Source organism: Monodelphis domestica, chromosome 1 (genome assembly GCF_027887165.1).
Source record: "Monodelphis domestica isolate mMonDom1 chromosome 1, mMonDom1.pri, whole genome shotgun sequence".
Lineage (NCBI taxonomy): Eukaryota > Metazoa > Chordata > Mammalia > Didelphimorphia > Didelphidae > Monodelphis > Monodelphis domestica.
Genome location: NC_077227.1, coordinates 281,719,197 through 281,738,700, shown reverse-complemented (window position 1 = coordinate 281,738,700; position 19,504 = coordinate 281,719,197). Strand labels below are relative to the sequence as shown.

At 40.7% G+C, this 19,504-nt stretch overlaps 1 protein-coding gene and 1 non-coding gene across 4 annotated transcripts in view; both read left to right on the top strand.

Moving 5' to 3' along the window:
* ACTN1 (actinin alpha 1) overlaps positions 1–19,504 on the top strand; it is a 123,596-nt gene that overhangs the window by 90,454 nt on the left and 13,638 nt on the right. For all 3 annotated transcript variants that reach the window (XM_001370071.4, XM_003339444.4, XM_003339443.4), the window contains exons 9-15: positions 7,873–7,965; positions 8,839–9,069; positions 11,950–12,097; positions 14,246–14,396; positions 16,208–16,316; positions 17,095–17,235; positions 19,186–19,368. In XM_001370071.4, coding sequence (XP_001370108.1) covers positions 7,873–7,965; positions 8,839–9,069; positions 11,950–12,097; positions 14,246–14,396; positions 16,208–16,316; positions 17,095–17,235; positions 19,186–19,368 — 1,056 coding nt within the window. The remainder of the gene's footprint in view (positions 1–7,872; positions 7,966–8,838; positions 9,070–11,949; positions 12,098–14,245; positions 14,397–16,207; positions 16,317–17,094; positions 17,236–19,185; positions 19,369–19,504) is intronic.
* Positions 13,029–13,087, top strand: MIR325 (microRNA mir-325). Its single transcript, NR_162826.1, has one exon. It is a non-coding gene; the product is annotated as a microRNA mir-325 (primary transcript).

Genomic DNA, 19,504 nt, shown 5'->3' with positions numbered 1-19,504 from the left:
TTTTTTTCCTCTCCTCTAGTTTGATTCTCTTCCCTACCCCCTTTCTTTCTCCTCTTTTTCCCAACCCCCATCTGTAGCTACAGGTTTTTATGGTTTGGTTCCCTTTTGGTAGAATTAAGAACTGGTTCAAATAGGTATGCTGTTATCGCTTGGCTCTATCCCTGCTGACTCTTCCCTCAACTCCTTCCCCCTCCCTTCTTTCCTTTCTTCTACTCCTTCTCCAGTGTCTGAAAGCTGTGGGGCAAGTGCCCCCTTCTTCCTCAGGTACAAATGGCTTGAGACTTTGTCATCACTAGCTTTGGCCACTGGTGAAAAGAATAGGCTCTTTTTGGGGCTCATCCATAGCTAGCATTCAGGTGCAGTGAATGCTTCAGTGTGGACCGTAGGCAGAGTTTTTCCACTTAGTTTGGCAGGTTCTGAGTGGGTCCTAGTTTTTGGTTGGCAGGGAACTTTTAATACCAGTCTCAGCAACTGGAGTTTTTAGAAGAAACCCTGCAACTATAATTTTCACTCTCTCCACGATCCTGCTAAGGAACTCTAAAATATTATGCCTCGGTACCTCAAGATGAGAGCTTGCCCTACTTGTTTCCCTCTATATTGACCTGACTTAATGGTATCCTGCAAACAACCCTCTGCCCAGTCCCCTCTCATGGAGTGAGCTATAAACTCTGAGCTCTTTGCCTCTGGATGCATGCCTCTACCCCAGGGCTAGGGGCTTGACTTAGAGTTGGTGTCTGTCATCAGTGCTGGAGGTTTGAGTCCAGATCCCACAACCCTCTGGTCAGCTCTGCTTTGGGCTACTCAGGGAAGAAACCAACAATCCTCCAGCCCCAACCTGGAGCTCAGGAGGTATAGAAGTTGAACAAGATATTGTCTCTAGTCTCACTGAGGTGGCAACAGGAGCATATGCTCTTGTTGGAGAAATGCTCATGGCAAAGAAAGGAACCCAGCATGACCTTGACATTCCCTGACCCCAGGATGAGAAACCCCTATGGAGGTAGGAGTGCTGCTTTGGCCCATGGGGCTAACCTCACTGATCATGTCCTCATCTGGATTCCCTGCTCTCTGCATGGAAATTGATGTGTCTTGTCTTGATATGCATGATAGGAAGTTTCTTCCCTTCCCTGTGACTGCGCTCTTCCCTCCTTTTTGCTTTTTCTTGGTCTGTTTTTCTATGGTGTCTGCTCTGTCTCTGCCATCTCTCCTCCTTTTCTCTCTGTCTCTCCTTTTCCTCTCCTTCCTTCTTCCCCCTTTTTTTCTCCCTTCTTTTCTCTCTCCCTACCTTTCTCCCTCTCTGTCTCTTTCCTTCTCTCTCCTCCCTCTATTTTGCTCTCTCTGTCTCTCCCTTTCATTCTTTCTGTCTCTCTCTCTCCACGACTGTTTTATTTTATTCTATGTGCTGCTGCTTCTTACTTTATTCTTTCAACCTCTTTTCCTTCTTTGCGCAGATGTTGTAGGCACGCTAAGGCCGGATGAGAAGGCCATTTTGACCTATGTTTCATGTTACTGCCACGCCTTCTCAGGTGCGCAGAAGGTGAGATATAATTCCTCCCCAGTCCATCCCTCTCACTCCTCTCTGTCACTTTCTTCTTTCTTCTGGCTTTTCCTGTTATTTCTAAGTAGAAGCTCAAAGAAAATAGACAAACGCCTCCTTTCCTTTCATTCCTAAGCATTAGTTCAGGACCCTTCTGTGTGCCCATCTGATGGACTTTTCAAAGTGGGATTGGGGGTGATAGAAGACCTGAAAACATCAGACACTTTGGTAGTGAGGTCCTGAACAGATTGCAAGTGTTTGTTCTCCCTTAGTTCTTCCCTTCTCTTACCCCACAGGCGATGCTAGCTTTTTTTTGTGTGTGTGTGTATGTTTTTTTAGGGGAGAAGGGGAGAAATGAACCAAAACTAGTCCCATTCCTTCTGCCCCTAGAAAGGAGAGCCTTTGCTTTCTGCTCCCTCTGCCCCTTTATATAATTCTGTTCTCTTTCCAATATAGGATTGAATGTTTGCTCCTTTCTAGCTCTGAAGCATTTTCTTTGTAGAAAGAAGCTCCTCCAAGAAAGGGAAACATCATTGTCCCTTTGCCCTACTGTAGTCATTTGGAGCCCAAAGAACTATTACCTTGCCCAAAAGCATTCTGCTCTAGATCCTTGTCTGCTTTCCTTCTTTTCTCCCCCCGGGTTTGAAGGAATTATAGCTGGCATTCTTAACATGATTCCTTGCCCATATGATTTTGAATTCCCCCCTGAATGGGCCTCTTTGTCCTTTTTCATGGTCTCCCGTGGGAGAGCAGCCCAGTCTCAAAAGGCTAACTAGGTATGCTTCCTTTCCAGTTTTTCTATTTAGCTTTTTTTTTGTCTAATTCCCATTTCATGTTTCTCCTCATCCCTCCTGTACCTTTTTGAAATTTCCCTATCCTATTCAGACTTTTTTCCCCCTCTTGTGTGCCATTTTTACCATCCCCTTTCCCCATGGTTTTTTGTTTTGTTTTGTTTTGTTTTGTTTTTAGGCAAGAATAAGTTAGGTCAGGCATTTTCTCTATCCTTGTCACTGTACAAACCTTCCCACTCAGGAACAGGAGCTTCTCAGAGTTTCGTGCCTTTTTTTTTTTTGTGTGGCTGAGATCACTTCATAATTACTGCTTCTTCCCATCTTTCTTTTTTCTCTCCTTCCCTTTTTCTTCTTTGCATCCATTCTCTCCTTTTGTCCCTTCCATGCTGTCCTTCTCACCTGGGCTACCATCATTAGTCACACCTACCCTCCTTTCCGTCTCTAAAGCATTTGCTGTGTGATAGCCAAAGGCAGTGCACGGAAGGGAATGATTGGGTAGGGTTTTGTATGTGGCAGCCTGATTGTAATATTTCTACCCTGCCTCCCACACTTGCTGTAAACATTTCATGCTCCTTTGGTCCACATTCTTGGCACAAGACGGTCACTGTGCAGGGCAAAGTTGGGTGGGATGGGGGTCTTCTCATATCCTGGGTCAGAAGTCCTTCCTAAGGTCAGTCTTCCATTGATATCCTGGGAAGCCCAAGGAGAGGAACCATCTTGGTACTTTCCCCTTTTCCTGCCTTTAGTCTACTCGGGCTCCTAAGGCTAAAGCCATGCAAGCCGGTGTTTTGCTTTCTCCCATAAAGCTTGGCTGGCAGTGGTGGGTGGGGGACAAATAGTGGGAGCCAAGGGTATTTGTTCCATGCCTCACTTAACACTTTTTTGCCACTCAGAGCCCTGACCCTTTGCTTGGAAACTTTTTTTTTTCCTCCTTTATTTTCTTTGAGCTGAATTTCTACTAAAGGTCATATGAGTACATATAGCTTAGCTTAACATTTGAGTAGTTGATTTTTTTTTCTCTGCAGAAGCTGATTTGCTTCTATCCAAGCTATGCTTTTATCCTCCTTGGTTCCCCTGCTTCTCCTCCCCCCATCCCACTTCTCTCTTAGCTCATCGATGATCTGGCTTCCTCCTGGTATGTGGATGATACACGTATACACAGGTTTGAGTAATGAATGAGTGGATGACTGCGACAGTTAGGAAGTTGAGTTCAGGAGTGACAGGAATTTCGTTTCAGCAAACCTTCCTTTTGCTTGTTAGTGGTCATCCTAGAGGATTTGAGGATCAGATTTTTCTGCTTTGTGAATTTCCTGATTATAGGGTCTGGAAGATATTGCCTTACATTTAGATGTAATTATCTTCTGTCTTCCAGAGAGGTGGAGGACAGTATGGTGGAGGAGAAACATTCCTGGCTTAGGAAATAGCCTGGCCAAAGACAGAGAGATAGGAAATGGAATTTGCTTATGAGAAACAGAAATCAGGAAAGTCTCACCAAGTCTTATAGTGCATGAAGACAGTGATGTCTGACAAGCCTGAAAATATAAGTTGGAGCCAGGCTATAAAAAACAAACCAGAATAGCAACAATGGAAATAGCAATAATAATAACGACTATCATTTATAAAGTGTTTACTATGTGCCAGACACTGTGCTAAATGCTTTATAATTATTTTCTTATTTGATCTTCACACAACCTGGGGAGTAGAACCTATTATTATCCCCATTCTACAGATGAGGAAACTGAGGCAGTTTAAGTGATTTGGCCAGGGCCACCCAGCTCAGAAATGTCAGAGGCTAGATTTAACTTCCTTAATCCAGGCCTAATGCTCTATCTACTGTACCACCTAGACATGGCCAGACCTATTCTTTAGAAGTATCATTTTGAAAAGTTGGGTAAGGCTGGAATGGATAGGAAAGAGGCAATGAAGTCAACTGGGGAGACTATTGTAATAGTGAGAGGTGAGGGGGGCATAGACTATGGTGATGTTTGTGTGAGTGGAGAGATGGGCTAAAATCAACAAAATTTGGCAACTAATTGGATATGGGATGTAAGGAAGAAAGAAAAGAATTAGGGATCCACTCGAAGGTTGTTAACCTTGTGTTCCTGGAAGTATAGTAATGCCCTCAACAGAAATAGGCAAGTTGGGAAGAAGAGCTAATTGGGTTAGGGAGATGAATTCTGTTTTGAGTTTGAGATGCTTGACACATCCAGTTAGAAATGCCCAATGATCTGTTGGAGATGTAGGTCTGGAGCTCAGGAGAGAGACTAGAACAACATATATTCTTTGGAACTCATTTACATAGAGATATTTGATACCATGGTAGCTGATGAGAGAGTATATAGAGTGAGGAAAGAAGAGAGGCAAGGATGGAACCTTGTGGTAAATCCTAGTTAGATGATATTCTATGGATGATAATTCAGCAAAGCAACCTGAAGAGAAGTGGTCAGGTAGGTAGGAGAACTGTATAAATAAGTTATTTCACTTCCCTTGCCCCAATAGCACCTGAATGGCAGTATGGTATGATTTCCTTATCCATAAATAAAGGGTCTAGACCTTCTAGTTCTGATCCCATGAACCTAGCTCCTCTGACTCCAAATCTAACTCTTCTTCCTTTTTCTCTCCTTTCCTTGCTTGCTTGCTTCCTTCCTTCTTTCCTTCCTCCCTCTCTCCTTCCCTCCCTTCTTCCTTCTCTCCCTCTATCCTCCCTCCCTCCGTTTACTTCCTGCAAATGAGGAAAAAACCCACTTCTAAAGCAAAACATCCCTTCCCTCTATAGTCTCTCTTTCTGGAACAATCGTTCCTTTTGAGATTCTTCCCAGAACAAATCTCTACTTTCTGGAATTCTTCTAGCAGCAATATATTCCCCCTGAGCTTTTAAACTCTTCTCTCAGGGCTCAAAAATAAATCTCTCTGTTAAAGAATTAATTAGTTCTCATCCTAGATGTCTTTATATTGGTAAAGATAATAACTCATATTTAAAGTCTACAGAATGCTTTCCTTACAACAGACAACTAGGTAGGTAGACTGCAAGTACCTGCCTCCATTTTACCACTGATGAGCAAAGAGTCTCAGAGAGGTTAAGTGACCTGTTGGACAGCATATAGTTAGGGAGAATAAGAACTGGGATTCTAGTCCCTAAACCTTTGGATCATCAGGGGCATGTACATAGTATAGTGGAAAGAGCCCAGTTTAGAGAATCTTGGTTTAAGTTTAGTTTAGCCACTTTGTGAGACTTAAGAAATCATTTATTTCTCTAATCCTTATTTGAAAAAGGAGGTTGAATCTACCTGGTCCTTTCTTATTTGAAGTCCTGTGAAATCTTCTAACCTGTAACTATATATTGCTGTTTCTCCATGCGGGAAGGAGGTCACTGGAATTGTTTCTAAACCATTTCCATAGGCAGAAGCCCACTGAATTACCTTAGCTCATCTTTAAAAAAAAATTGCAGTGGTATTAATGGTTGTTACATCACTTTTTTAAAACTATATCCCTCCCCTCTCCATCTAGCCATTCTTCAAAATAGAGTATAAGATAGAAAGCAGTTAAGCAAAACTAACACCATCAGATATAATACATAGTATTTCATATCCATAGTCTCCCACCTCTGCATAGAAAGTAGGGAAGTGTAGCTCTTCTTTTAAAAGGACCAAATTCATTTTAATTGCATGTAAAAATAAAAGGCATATTTTAACCCAAACAGCAAATGTTAGTTAATTGCACAGATTTCTTTATAGGCTGTATCCCTAATTTTTAGAAGTAGAGATATGGAAGACACTTTCCTATGGTGCCATTGCACTCTGGGCTAGAAGTTTGATGAAAGGTGGTACTTTTCATGTTGTTTTGGACTGAAGACAGTTGGAATAGTTCATCTCCCCTTTCCTGGTCCTCTTTCTTTTTAACCAAATCAGGGCAATGGAGTGAGGAGAAAAGAAGAGATCCTGAAGAATTCCGTTTTTTAATTTTGATTTTATTTATCTGCTTATTTACTTTAAGTATGAATATGCCATCTTAGTTTACTGAAATGAGCATCAGGAGCCAGATTATTATTTAGTAATACAGACTGAGTTGGACTGACTTTCCCAAAGTGGGGATAATTTAATTTTATGCTGAGAACTTAGAGGCCTCCTCATTCCTTTTTACTTATCTCTTTTGTCAGAATGACATTTTCTGTTGGATGAGACGAGGCTGAGAATAAAAGTATCACTAGGTTTAGAGCTAGAAGGAATTTTAGAGGGCATTCAGTTCAGCTTTATTTTACATAAAGATCCAGAGAAGGGCATTATTGACCTATCCACAATCATGGATAGCCTGTAGCAGTTCTAAGATTCAAATCTACGCTTCTGCTCCAAATCCAGTGTTCTTTTCACTATTCTCTGTCCTTTCTAGGAAATTAGTATTAACGAAGACTCATCTACCTTTATGTTCACTTCAGACTTATGCCAAACATTAAGATTTTGAACATAGAACTTGAAATCTGGTGCTACCTCTTTATTGCCCATATCCCTCTCCAGTTTCTCTCTCTTCCCTTTCCATTCATTCTCTTCTTCCTCTTCCTCTCTCCCTTCCTTCCTTTCTTTGATCCTTTTTCTTCCTCTTTTTTTCTTTCCTTTCTGTCCCAATTCCTTTTCTTCTCTCTCTTCCTTTCTCTTCCTTATTCTTTTCTACCTCTTCTCATATTCTCATATCACTTTCTGACACTTCCCACACATACAAGTCATTCAATTTCTTTTAAGAGCTCTGCAACTGAAATGACTAATTAATCTGGCCCTCTTTCTGTATCCAGATTTAGAGATGAACCAAAAGATAGATAAGTAGCTATTTTAGTTAAAGTGCTTTTGAAGGAAGATTTTTGCAACCTGCCCTGATAACATTAATTACTTTCATCTTCAGGAAGTTCTTCCTTGTAAATCTTCCTAAATCCCTCCCACTGCAGTTGAAGCCTACGTGGTTTTGTTTAAGCATAACAAACACAAAGACAATTTGGTCACTATCCTTTGTTTAATAAACGTGTGTATGCTTTGGCAACCAATATGTAATTGTTCTTTAGGCATTTTCATCTCTTAGGTCTTCAAATCAGCTCTCTTTTTGCCACATACAAATGACCCATTTGGTTTACTTGGGGGCAAATGTTTCATCCCTGAGTGGTTTCTTCCCCTCTTCTTCCCTAGAACATGTCTCCTGAGCCACCAACTCTTCAAACATATACTGTGGAAAACACTAAAGTTGATATTAATCAAAACACTGGGAAATTAGAAATATAAATTAGAATGAGGAAGGTAAACCTTCTTGGTTTGCATCTCTATTTAACATCAAATAGAAGCTGGTCCTGATCCATTCAGGTCCTACAGAAATAACAGTAATGAATGGGGTAAGAAGGAATAGTAAGACACTTTGAATGTCTTTGTGTGAACTGGTTATGGTGACCACTTAGGGATAGGTGTGAGATGAAGATGGTCCTGTAGTAGATAATATCTTAGCTTCCAGTGATTATGCTGAAGAAAGCATACAAGTGATTTTTCTTTCTCTCTCTCACTATTCTATTATAAGGCGGAGACAGCAGCTAATCGGATCTGCAAGGTGCTGGCAGTCAACCAGGAGAATGAGCAGCTGATGGAGGACTATGAGAAGTTAGCCAGTGATGTAGGTACCAGCCCAGGGCATGTGCCCAGGCATTCATTCAGCCCAAGAAGGAAAGATGAGAGAACCCTCAATGTTCTCATGTCATTGTCTAAGCTCATTTGGGAAGAGTAGGATACATTCTGATACTGTGTGTGCTCATTGGTAACATCAAAATTTTCCAAGAGTTATATGAGCAACTTTGTATTTTGTGCAAAAATTGTATAATATGGAAAGATAAGTAATGGAAAAAGGACCAAGATGGGAATCAGGAATCCTAGGATCTGGTTGTAGCTCTGACTATTTAATTACATGACCCTGAGCAAGTAATTTTCTTTACTATAAAATGAAGTAGTTAGTTTAGGTGATCCTTAAATTCATTCTATATTCCATGATGGTACTGTTTGTGTGTACATGTACATTCATGCAAATGCATAAAAAGTAATGCTTCCTGTAAACCTGGGAAATGTGATTGTCTTTAGGTGGGGGAAATGTTTTGGCTATGATGGGAAACTGACCTGGTAGTGAGTTTTGATTAATTTAAATAATGGACTTTGAATGCCAAGGTTGAGCACTGGATTTATACAGGATTATATAGGACCTATTCCTGGTTCTATTCCTAGAAGACATCTCTGAGTCCTTTTAGTCCAACTTCTTTTTATAAATGGGGAAACTGAGGTCCAAAATGAATCATTCAAGGTCACATAGGTAGTTTCAGAGATGGAGTTTCAATCCAGATCTTAGCTTTGTAATCAGTTCTATCTATTGCACCAAGTTCCCTTTCAGTTACAGAATTTGGATTGTGAGGTTTAGGCAGTATCAGAAGGATGCCAATTACTATCTCCTCTCCTCATACCTTATTGCTGTCTCTGAGGCTTTCCTCTCTTCCTGTCTTAGTTGCTGGAGTGGATCCGCCGTACTGTCCCTTGGCTGGAGAACCGGGCCCCTGAGAACACAATGCAGGCCATGCAGCAGAAACTAGAGGATTTCCGAGACTATCGCCGCCTTCACAAGCCCCCTAAGGTCCAGGAAAAGTGCCAGTTGGAGATCAACTTTAATACATTGCAGACCAAACTCCGACTCAGCAACAGGCCTGCCTTCATGCCCTCTGAGGGGAAGATGGTCTCGGTGAGTAGAAGGCAGACAGAGATGGGCAAACTGCTTCTCTCAAATGGTAGTAAGACCTGCTGTCATGCTTAGCCCTCAGAGGATATAGAGATGCTCCAGGCTCATACAAAACTTTATTCATTTTTAAAAATCTATTGATAATTATATCCACATCATCCTCCCTCCCTCCCTCCCTCCCTCCCTTTCTTCCTTCCTTCCTTCCTTCCTTCCTTCCTTCCTTCCTTCCTTCCTTCCTTCCTTCCTTCCTTCCTTCCTTCCTTCCTTCCTTCCTTCCTTCCTTCCTTCCTTCCTAATTTCAGTCTATCCTTCACAAATTATAGCCTGTAACAAAAAAAAAGAGGGAGAAAAAAACTATTCAATAAAACTAACACATACATCAATGGAGTTTAACAGTATAATGCATATGGACTAAAATTTATATGAAGAAGATTCCACTGATTGCTTGGTATGAAGCAAATCATTTCTTATGACCGTAATGACTCCTTTCCCCATCCCCTTTATCCCCCTACTCCATCTTAGAATCAATACTAAGTATTTGGTTCCAAGGCAGAAGAATGGTAAGGTCCAAGCAATAGGAGTTAAGCAACTTGTCCAGGGTCACACAGCTTGCAAGTATCTGAGGCTACATTTGAACCCTAGACCCTCTTGTCTCTAGGCCTGCTTTATCTACTGAGCCACCTAGCTGTCCTGTAGATTTCCTTTTTTTACCCTTTCCTGAGACTTGAAGGGTGATATTCTTTAATGGTATTAAATAGGAAGAAAAGCCTTCAAACCATAATAAGGATATGGTTTGGATCTCTGCAGATGCATATTGACTGAGAAAATCACATATTAATATTACCTGTTTTATAATTTTTATTTGTCAAATTAAATATTTATCAATTACATTTTAATGTGATCTGGTCCATATTTGAGAGTGTTGTGGGACCTCTACTGTAAAGGATAAGAAACTACAAATTAAAGGAAGCCAAGAAACTTCCCTTAGATGGGGCAGTCCATTTGCATTTTTATATAAAAGGCATGGTGACATTATGTATAGAAAAGCAGCCTCGGAGTTAGGACGCCCTAGGCTCAAATCCTATCAGTATACTGGCTGTGTGACTCATGTCAACTAACCTCTCAGTGGCCCAGGCAACTCTTGTTAAGACTATTATTTCCAAAGCAGATACTGATCTGCATTGGTTTTCTTTGTTGGGAATTTCTTGTCTCAAAGAAATTATATTCCTGCTTCCCCCCCACCCCCTGGAAAAAAAAAAGGACATAATAAGGAATGGAAACATGTTACATTCTTGGCATATGAGTCATGAGGTCATAAGAAACGATTTGCTTCATTCCAGGCAATCAGTGGAATCTTCTTTAGGGACTGATTATTGTAGCTTATTATTGGGCCATTAAGCATCTCTTTTGCTGCTAAATATTTGACTTAGAAGCCCAGAAGAGTGGCTTCTGGGAGATTGGCATCTCTTTCTAATAAATGTCTTCTACTTTTTTAATATTATCAAGGACCCTCTGACTATTCCATAGGTACAAAGATCACAGTAATAATTAGTCTGTGAGCATTTCTGAGAGGCTTGCACATTTTATGAGAACAACATTTAAAGAATATAAAATGGAGTAAACTCTGAAGAGATGATTGAACAAAAGGTATTTAGGTCCTTGCCTTGAAGAGTTGTGAGGAAATTATTTTGTAGTTCATCAAATGCTATAACAATGTGAGTTATAGATATTGTAGAGTTACATAGATAGTTATATAGATATTGTCTAGTACCACCCACATCAGCTTGCAATTACTTGTGTTTTTCATGTATCTGTCCTGCTTTGTAAACTAAGCTACAAAGTCAATCTCTTCAACATGGCCCCTTCCTTATTATTGAGCATAGTGTCCTATTGTGAGGTGTAGATGGAGGGATTTTTACCTTGTAGAAGGTCATATGGTGGGAGGAATGGGAGAGCTATGTTCAAGAATATGAAGAGTTGTCACATGGAAGAGAGATTATATTATTTGTCCCATTCAAATGCAAAGAGCAGAACTGAGAATCATAATTGGAAAATTCAGGGAGGCAGATTTAGGGTTTTACTTTTGAAGAGAAATTTTCCTGATTTCCAAAATATCCTAAATTCGAGTGGACTGCTTCAGGAAACAGTGAATTCCTCAGAACTACAGATATAGAAGAAAAGGCTGACCATTTATTGGGGAAGTTATTGAAGGGGATTCTTATTCTCCTCTGAGTTCCTTTCAAAATCCAAGATTCTGTTTCTAGCAGGACCCTGGCACATGTTAAGGACTCAGCTATCGGTCAACATACCCTTGGCCCCAGCTGTTTACAAGGTGTAAAGGGGATGATCAGATATTATAAAGAAAGAGAAAAAAGAAGGCACAGTGTCAGGGATGGCTCAGGGTCATGTGCAAGGTTTTCCATGGGATAGTTGGGACTTCTTTTACTCTTTACATTTAATTAAGGTAGTATACATTCTCTGTGAGGTCATAGGTCATGTTTTCACTCTGGTTACTTGTGCACACAAGGCTTTCTCACTTTCTTCCACCAGAGAATGCAGGACTATAAATGTCTTTCTGAGGGAAGCTTGAGAAAACTCAAGAAGAGGAACAGGACTTATTTTTACTGCGGGAACCATTGTACCTTAGGGGAGTAGGGAAGGGCTTGTGTTCATTATGGGACTGGGGCTAGTTGGGGTGAACATGGTTAAGTGGATTGGAGAATTCTTATCCTAGAAGAGACAGGAATAGCTGATGCCACGATGGATGGAGTAAGCTGGATGGAGGTGGTTCAAAGCCCAGGTGGGGCTAGGAGCTGGGCTTGATGAAGTGAACTCAGCTGTCAAGTGTCCCCTTTTTGACACTATCTTTATCTGTCTCTCCAGGATATCAATAATGCATGGGGGGGCCTAGAGCAGGCAGAGAAGGGTTACGAGGAGTGGCAGTTGAATGAGATCCGGAGGTTAGAGAGACTGGACCACCTGGCTGAGAAGTTCCGGCAGAAGGCCTCTATCCATGAAGCCTGGACAGATGGTAAGGCCAACCTCAGAGAGATTCTGACCTGCTTTTCATATGATTTCCCTTAAGCAGGGGACCTTAAAGGCGAAGGGATCCTAGTTTTTCTGCTTTCTTCTTAACATTTATCAACATAAGTTTTGGATTTCCATAACCCCCTCCAAATTCTCCCATCACAGTTATTAAAAAATTCTTACCTTTTGTCTTAGAATTGATACTTTATATTGGTTCCAAGGTAGAAGAGTGGTAAAGGCCAGGCAATTGGGGTAAAATGATTTGCCCAGGGTCACACAGCTAGGTATTATCCGAGATTAGATTTTTAGCTCCCATTTCCAAGCCTGGCTCTATATCTCCTGAGCCACCTAGTTACCCCATCCCATAGCATTTAACTAGAATGACAGTGTTGATTCTGGATAGGAAGCCACATTGATTTGTGTTTCAAGAATCTTTACTTCATAGTTGATTAATGCAGAATTTGTCTCTGTTCTGTGGAGCATTGAGACGACACAGAGGTGGGCATAGATTTCCCCCCTAGATGGTGGCCAGTTTATTCATTCGAGTGTGATGTCAGGACTAGAAGAAATTGAGAAAGAAGCTCCCAGAGAGCTTCAGATCCAGTTCAGATCCATCTTATAGGATTCCCACAAAAAAATCCATGGAATCCTTATTTCAAGGTGCCCCTTCCTCCAGCAAACTTTGTGGTTTAGTATTTCCAGGTCTGCTTGCTTTTTCTCTTAAATCTTGATGAGATTATATCGCCTGTTTACTGGATTTTGGCTTGTAAAGAGTGGGGCATTTATTGGGGATTGGGCAAGAGGGAGGAAGGAGTTAAGTGGGAGTATAATACATGCATGCTATGGGTTCATTTTCACTTGGCTTCCACGTGGAGACATGCTGTCCTTCATTCACTCATTCATCATTTATTTATCATTTATTACAGTGCCTGGCACGTAGTAGGTGCTTAATAAATGCTTGTTGATTGATTGGTTGATTAAGCACCTACTCAGTGCAAGGCACTGTGCTAGACACTGGCTGCGGGTGCCAAGCTATGGCACAGACCTTGTTCTTAAGGAGTTGATAAACCAACGAACGGAATTAAAGACATGTATACAGAGAAACCTCAGATAAGTACAAAGGAGGAGAGGTTTAGGCAAAGTACTATGAGAAATGTTGGAAGACCTCTTTGGGAGAAGAGGGCTCCCAGGAAAGGCTTCATGGAGGAACTTGAATCCAAGTATCTGAAGATATTGCAGATGACCTGCCATCAGTGGGACATGAACCTCAAGTTGTTTCCTTTTAGTAATATTGATAACTACTCCCTTTACTTTACAATTTTCAAAGTACTTTGCTGGCAACAACCTTGTGAGGTAGGTAATGCAAGCATTATCACCCCCATTTTACAGATGCAGAAAATGAATTTGTCCATGGTTACATAGCCTGCAGACTTCTGGGCTGGGAAGAAGCTTCTAACTCCAAGTCCACTGTTCTTTTGACTAATTGGGGGTGACAGGTGGTCACAGGGGTTGCAGTTATCTATTCCTGTTCTCTCCTTGTTTGTGTCATTATAAATACCCCATTTTCTGACCAAGATCAGGGATTGTGATGATGGAAGAACAAAGATAACTGGCCCATCCATTATTCATCCTAAGACTTTGTCACCATGGAGCAAAGTTGGTCTTGGACCAATAAAGCTAACCAGTCACTCATAGGAATAGTCAATGGCCAAGCTAGTTGAGGCTGTTGCTTTGTCCAGTCATGGTTAGTCAGATGGTCATTTATTCATTTATCAAATACCTCCTACTACTATATGTTTCATACTCTGCTGGGTACTCTGGAAGATACCAAAGAATTCTGTTCTGTTTCTGCTTTTAATGGAACAGCACATTCAGCTGTGACTGTAAGAAAGCAATTCAGGATAGCATTATGATTAATGCTAAATAATGACTAAAGATAGTAATTGCTCCATGGATAAGGCCACCATGGGCACGAATAGTTATTTGACAAAGGCTTCATGGAGGGATTCTATCACTATCAGGGACTCCAATAGATGATTTGCATGATGGGTTGGGTTGTTTCATGGCAATGTCTGAAGATAGGGATATTCCTCCAATGATCTCTTAATAGCCTGTTCACCCAGGGATTTACCAGAACCCTTCTTGAACCTAGGCAAGGAGGCCATGTTGCAGCAGAAGGACTATGAGATAGCCACCCTTTCGGAGATCAAGGCCCTGCTGAAGAAGCATGAGGCCTTTGAGAGTGACCTTGCTGCTCACCAGGACCGAGTGGAACAGATTGCTGCTATTGCACAAGAGCTCAAGTAGGAATCATTTGCTTCTCATTCACCCCAACCCTTCTCCATTTTGGCCTTCTTGCAGGCAAAGCTGGAAGTGTGACATGTGTGGGGAGGGAAATGCCTATAACTCTTGAAACTCTAGCTCTCCTGGTTGGTTTGAGGACAGACTTCAGGATGAGAAGGACACACATCAGCAGGGTTTGCAAAGTCCATGGACATTGGTCCCCAGAGCAGAAGATCAGAGTGCACTGGCAATTTCAGTAGAGTAGAGACAGATTTAGAAGGTAGACTGTACATGGAGTGTAAGGTCTGAGGTGATACCTACTGAGTATTAGTGTAATCATAATTTATATTTTATTTACATTATCTCATTTGAGCCTCACAAAAATCCCTGTGTGGAAGGTGATGATTGTGACCCCCATCAGAGGTTATGAGTCTTGCTCTAGAGCCCCCAGCTAAGAAGTGTTAGACTGGGAACTTAAATGTAGGTCATCTGCCTCCTACTCTTGATGTGGATTGGGACTGCTTTTTCTGTAGATGTCAGGCAATACTTTTGGTGCCCCAGCTAGTCCAGAGTTGAGACCATACACCCCTATGGGGAATTTTATTTTGTCTGCCTTTGTCTTTTTTGCCAATGTCTGGTTCCTTTATACTCCACTATTCCTTTGCTGTACTATTTCACTTGGAAGAGAAAAAACAATCCAAAGGGGACCCCATTTTGCAGGAGACAACTTCTCCATTCTAAATGGAAAATCCTTAGCCTCGTATATTCTTTCTGCTGATTTGCGAAAATCATACCTATGATGAACTTTCATACATGTGCATTTCCACCAAGGGAGGCTAACCTATTATTTTATTCTCTTTTTAATTTTTTAAAGACATGGATGCTTTGGGATTTACAGGTATTCTTTCCATAGCAAGGAGGTTAGGGGCACAGTGCCCCCATAATCTGAAAAATTGAAGTAAAATTTTTTGGCTTTCGTACTGGAGAAGTCTGAAATTTTTCTTTTTCTTTTATGGGGTGTCTATAATACCTTATTGTAAAATTTGTATTAAGAATTTGGTTGTAGGCTACATGTAGGTCAATGTTAACGTTTCTAGCTTTTGTGGGTTTTTATTCACTTTTGTGTTCTTTTCTCAAACTTCAGCTTTTTTACTTTAAAAAAGGAATTGCATATTTATTAAAAAATACAATATGTTGTTATAAATTACTATAGGTATATTTTATGCATCTCTGAGTTTCTAAACTTTTTCTGTGTTTTCTGGGGCTTCTACTACCCCCAAAATTCCCATTTAATTGCTTATGCTAATTCACAATATGTCAAAAATGCAGTGATTGGGTTTTTGATGTTAAAAGATCACTCTACTGCAAATATGAATAACATGGAAATAGGTTTTGAACAAAGATACATGTATAACCCAGTGGAATTGCTTGTCAGCTCCAGGAGTGGGGAAGGAAGAGGAGTAGGAGAAATCATGAATCATGTTACCATGGGAAAATATTCTAAATAAATTTTGAAAAAATGCAACGGGGAAAGTCATAATGTGGAAGGGGTACTTGTATTTGATTTTTTTTCTTTCAATATCATGTCAAAATCATTCTTCTCATAAAACCCTCTCACATAACCAAGGAAGGGTGCCAAGTGTAGTCCTACAATATATGTACAATTTCACATTCCTATTCCATCTTTCTCTTAAGAGGAGATATAGAAATAAGTTTCAACATTAGTTCTTTAGAATCAATTTTGGTCATTACATTCTTCTGAATATTATAGTTTGTTCTTTTTCAATGAAGAGCAGCACATAAAATGATTTTTGACCTCTTTCTTTTATAGTGAATTGGATTATTACAATTCCCCCAGTGTCAATGCTCGTTGCCAAAAGATTTGTGATCAGTGGGACAACTTGGGAGCATTGACCCAGAAGAGAAGGGAAGCTTTGGAGGTGAGCCCTGAAAGGAAATCTATATCTCAAATACATTTCGCTTTTCTTGTTTGCTTCTTAATTTTCTTTGCTTTTTTCCCTTGCTTTCTTAATGTTTTAGGCTGGGAAACTTCTCTTCCCTTCCTCCTACCTTGGTACTCTCTTCCCCTATTCCCAGGCTATCTCCTTTCCCAGATCTAGGCCTTTCCAATAATGGGAAAACAGAGGAGCTAGGTAAAGCTCCCCAATTAAAACATTCACCTAACTAAAATAAACGTCTTCTACTTTTTTTTTAAAACCTTACCTTCCATCTTAGAATCAATATGAAGTATCAGTTCCAAGGCAGAAGAGTGATAAGGGCTAAACAATGGGGGTTAAATGACTTGCCCAGGGTCACACAGCTAAGAAATGTCTGAGGCCAGATTTGAACCTAGGACTTCCCATCTCCAGGCCTGGCTTTAGCCACCCAGGTGTCTCTACTATTCTGAACAGAACACAGGCTCTTTATTTAGTTTCTCTAGAGTCCTACTTTTTATTATTACTTTATGTCATCCTCTGCCCTTTATCCATCATCTTTCAGTGGAAAAGGGAACCCAGACATCAGAAAACCTGAGTTCAAATCTTAAACTTAGTACTTGTGTACCCTTTGGTAAGTCACCACCTCCCAGTGTCTCAGTTTCCTCATCAACAATATGAAGAGTTTGCATTCAATTGTCTCAAAGGTCTTTTTTAACCCTAGATCTATGATCCTCTCAGACCCTATTTTCTCCTCTAACTTCCTACTTCTATTGATGCCCAGCGGACAGAGAAGCTGCTAGAGACCATAGATCAACTGTATCTGGAATATGCCAAGAGAGCTGCTCCCTTCAATAACTGGATGGAAGGGGCCATGGAAGATTTGCAGGATACCTTCATTGTGCATACCATAGAGGAGATCCAGGTAATCACCTTCCCTATTAAGATTAAGTCCCTAAAAGAAGAGTGAATCTGAGTTATTTTGGAAGATTTCATGCCACCAATGATTCAGGGAAAGAGCTAGAGGTGGGGAGAAAGTAGATCCAATAGCTAGTACTCCATTCCCTCCCCAAAAAAGGCCTGAGATTTTATGAATATTTGATTAGTCCACAAATTCTCATGCTAATTACTATCATCATCACCATGGTAAAGTTGAAGTGTGATTATTTTTTCATTTCTTTCTAATCTCCCATCCCTCTTCCCTCTAATCAGTTTGCATTCCAATTTCATTTTGTGTGTGTGTGTGTGTATGTGCCTTTTTGCTTCAAAGTTGCCCTTAATATTCATTTTAACTGGATTTTGCTTAGGCAAAAGTGACCTTTAGAGAGGATTCAGAGGGTATGATTATTACATAGAATTTACTTCCAGTCTATGGTACAGGAAAACAGCTGTGGAGAGTATAGAGATTAAATTTATAAGACACCTTGTAAGATTTAAGTGTGATTTTCCTGGTTTAGAAGCCCTGAAAAATTGCATTCAAAAGTTTGAGTGGAATAAAAACTCTTCATTTGGCTTGTCTGTCTGCCCAGCACTTTGACTTAAAAGGTCAAGGCCAACTAGTTTGATTAGGGTTTTGTAAAAGATTGGCTCCGATACCCTTGTATTCATATTTAAAAGAAAAGAGCTAATCCCAGGGGCTGTATACATTGCCAAGGACTATCTCAGTTGGTGCTTCTTTTCATATCTAGGTTTAATAAAGCCCTTAGCCATTTTCCATGTTGGCTGTCAGTTCTGAACTGTGTAATATTTATTGGGAAAAGACTGGGAAATGAAAAACTGGGGAATAAAGGGAGGTTTGTATGGGGGTATGGAGGAGTTGAGGGGAGAGAGGGAATATTGCTTGGTGAGGCAAAGGAGAGAGATGCCCCTTGCCGAGAGGAAGCAGCAGGGGTCTGATAAGGACTGTTTTTCCTGAAATGACTGAACTAATGTTCAGCTCCCTGTATGCTCAGAAAAGATAGTTCACTTATCTGACTGTGAGTTCAAATAATATAAAGTTTAATAACCAGTTGGGATTGGAGTTTTTCCTCAGCTTTTGGAGCTGAGGCCAGGCCCCAGAGGCTGGCGGAGGGTTTCTCCCACTCCCGTCTACTCTATATCAGTCCTCGCTTTGTCTAATTCAGAATCTTAGCAGTAATCAGAAAGCAAACAAGAACAGTTCTGACCTTCAGAAGTGATTAGGCCTGAATCTTCTGGCTGAACCAAGAAGAGGCACACTACACCAGACTGGGCTGAACAGGCTCCTCCCTCATCCAACACCAGGAAGAAAGTAAAACCTGTCAGGAAGGAAGTGCTAGTCACAAGACCCAACTGCCACTCCAGTTGCCCCTTCCCCCACCAACTGTCAGTCTTGTTTCCTTTCCACAACTGTTCATAGCTACATAACTTTAGGGAAGTCACCTTTTCACTCCTTTGCCTCATTTATATTATGCAAAGATTCGATTAGATCAGAGTTTGTGTCATAGACCAAATTTTCAGAGTAATATTTTTAAATGAATAAACTAAAATACATAAGATTATAAATGCCTATTATGTTGAAATACAAATATCATATTTTTCCCATCCATCCATTAGGTGATATTTAAGATCCTTTCTAGTTGTAATTCCTTTGACGTTATGATTGATGGTTATTTTCTAGTGTAGCAAAAGGCAGTCTTCTTAGTGTCTCTCCTCCTGTCTTGAGACATATGTAATCCAGATAATGGTGGTTTTTCAGAGGGAGTTTGTATGACTCTGCTTCCAGCACTCCAATATTCATTATTCCCAGGGTGTCCCAAGAAGACTTAATGTTCTTTTCCCATGGAATGCACTAGACCTTTGGAGCTGATGACTTTATTTTCTTGCCATCTTTCCCACATTCCTGTTTCCCACCTAGGGACTGACCACAGCGCATGAACAATTCAAAGCCACTCTCCCTGATGCTGACAAGGAGCGACAGGCCATTCTTGGAATCCATAACGAAGTATCCAAAATTGTCCAGACATACCATGTCAATATGGCTGGGACCAATCCCTATACAACCATCACTCCTCAGGAGATCAATGGCAAATGGGACCATGTGAGTCAAGCAATGGGTTTAGAAATGATTGAGGTCAGGATGATGGGAAGGGAATATGGAAGCAAGCTTAGAGGACCAAAGCAGAAGAACTAGTATCTGACTAGTTGAAGACCCAAACAAATATCCTGCTCCCCCA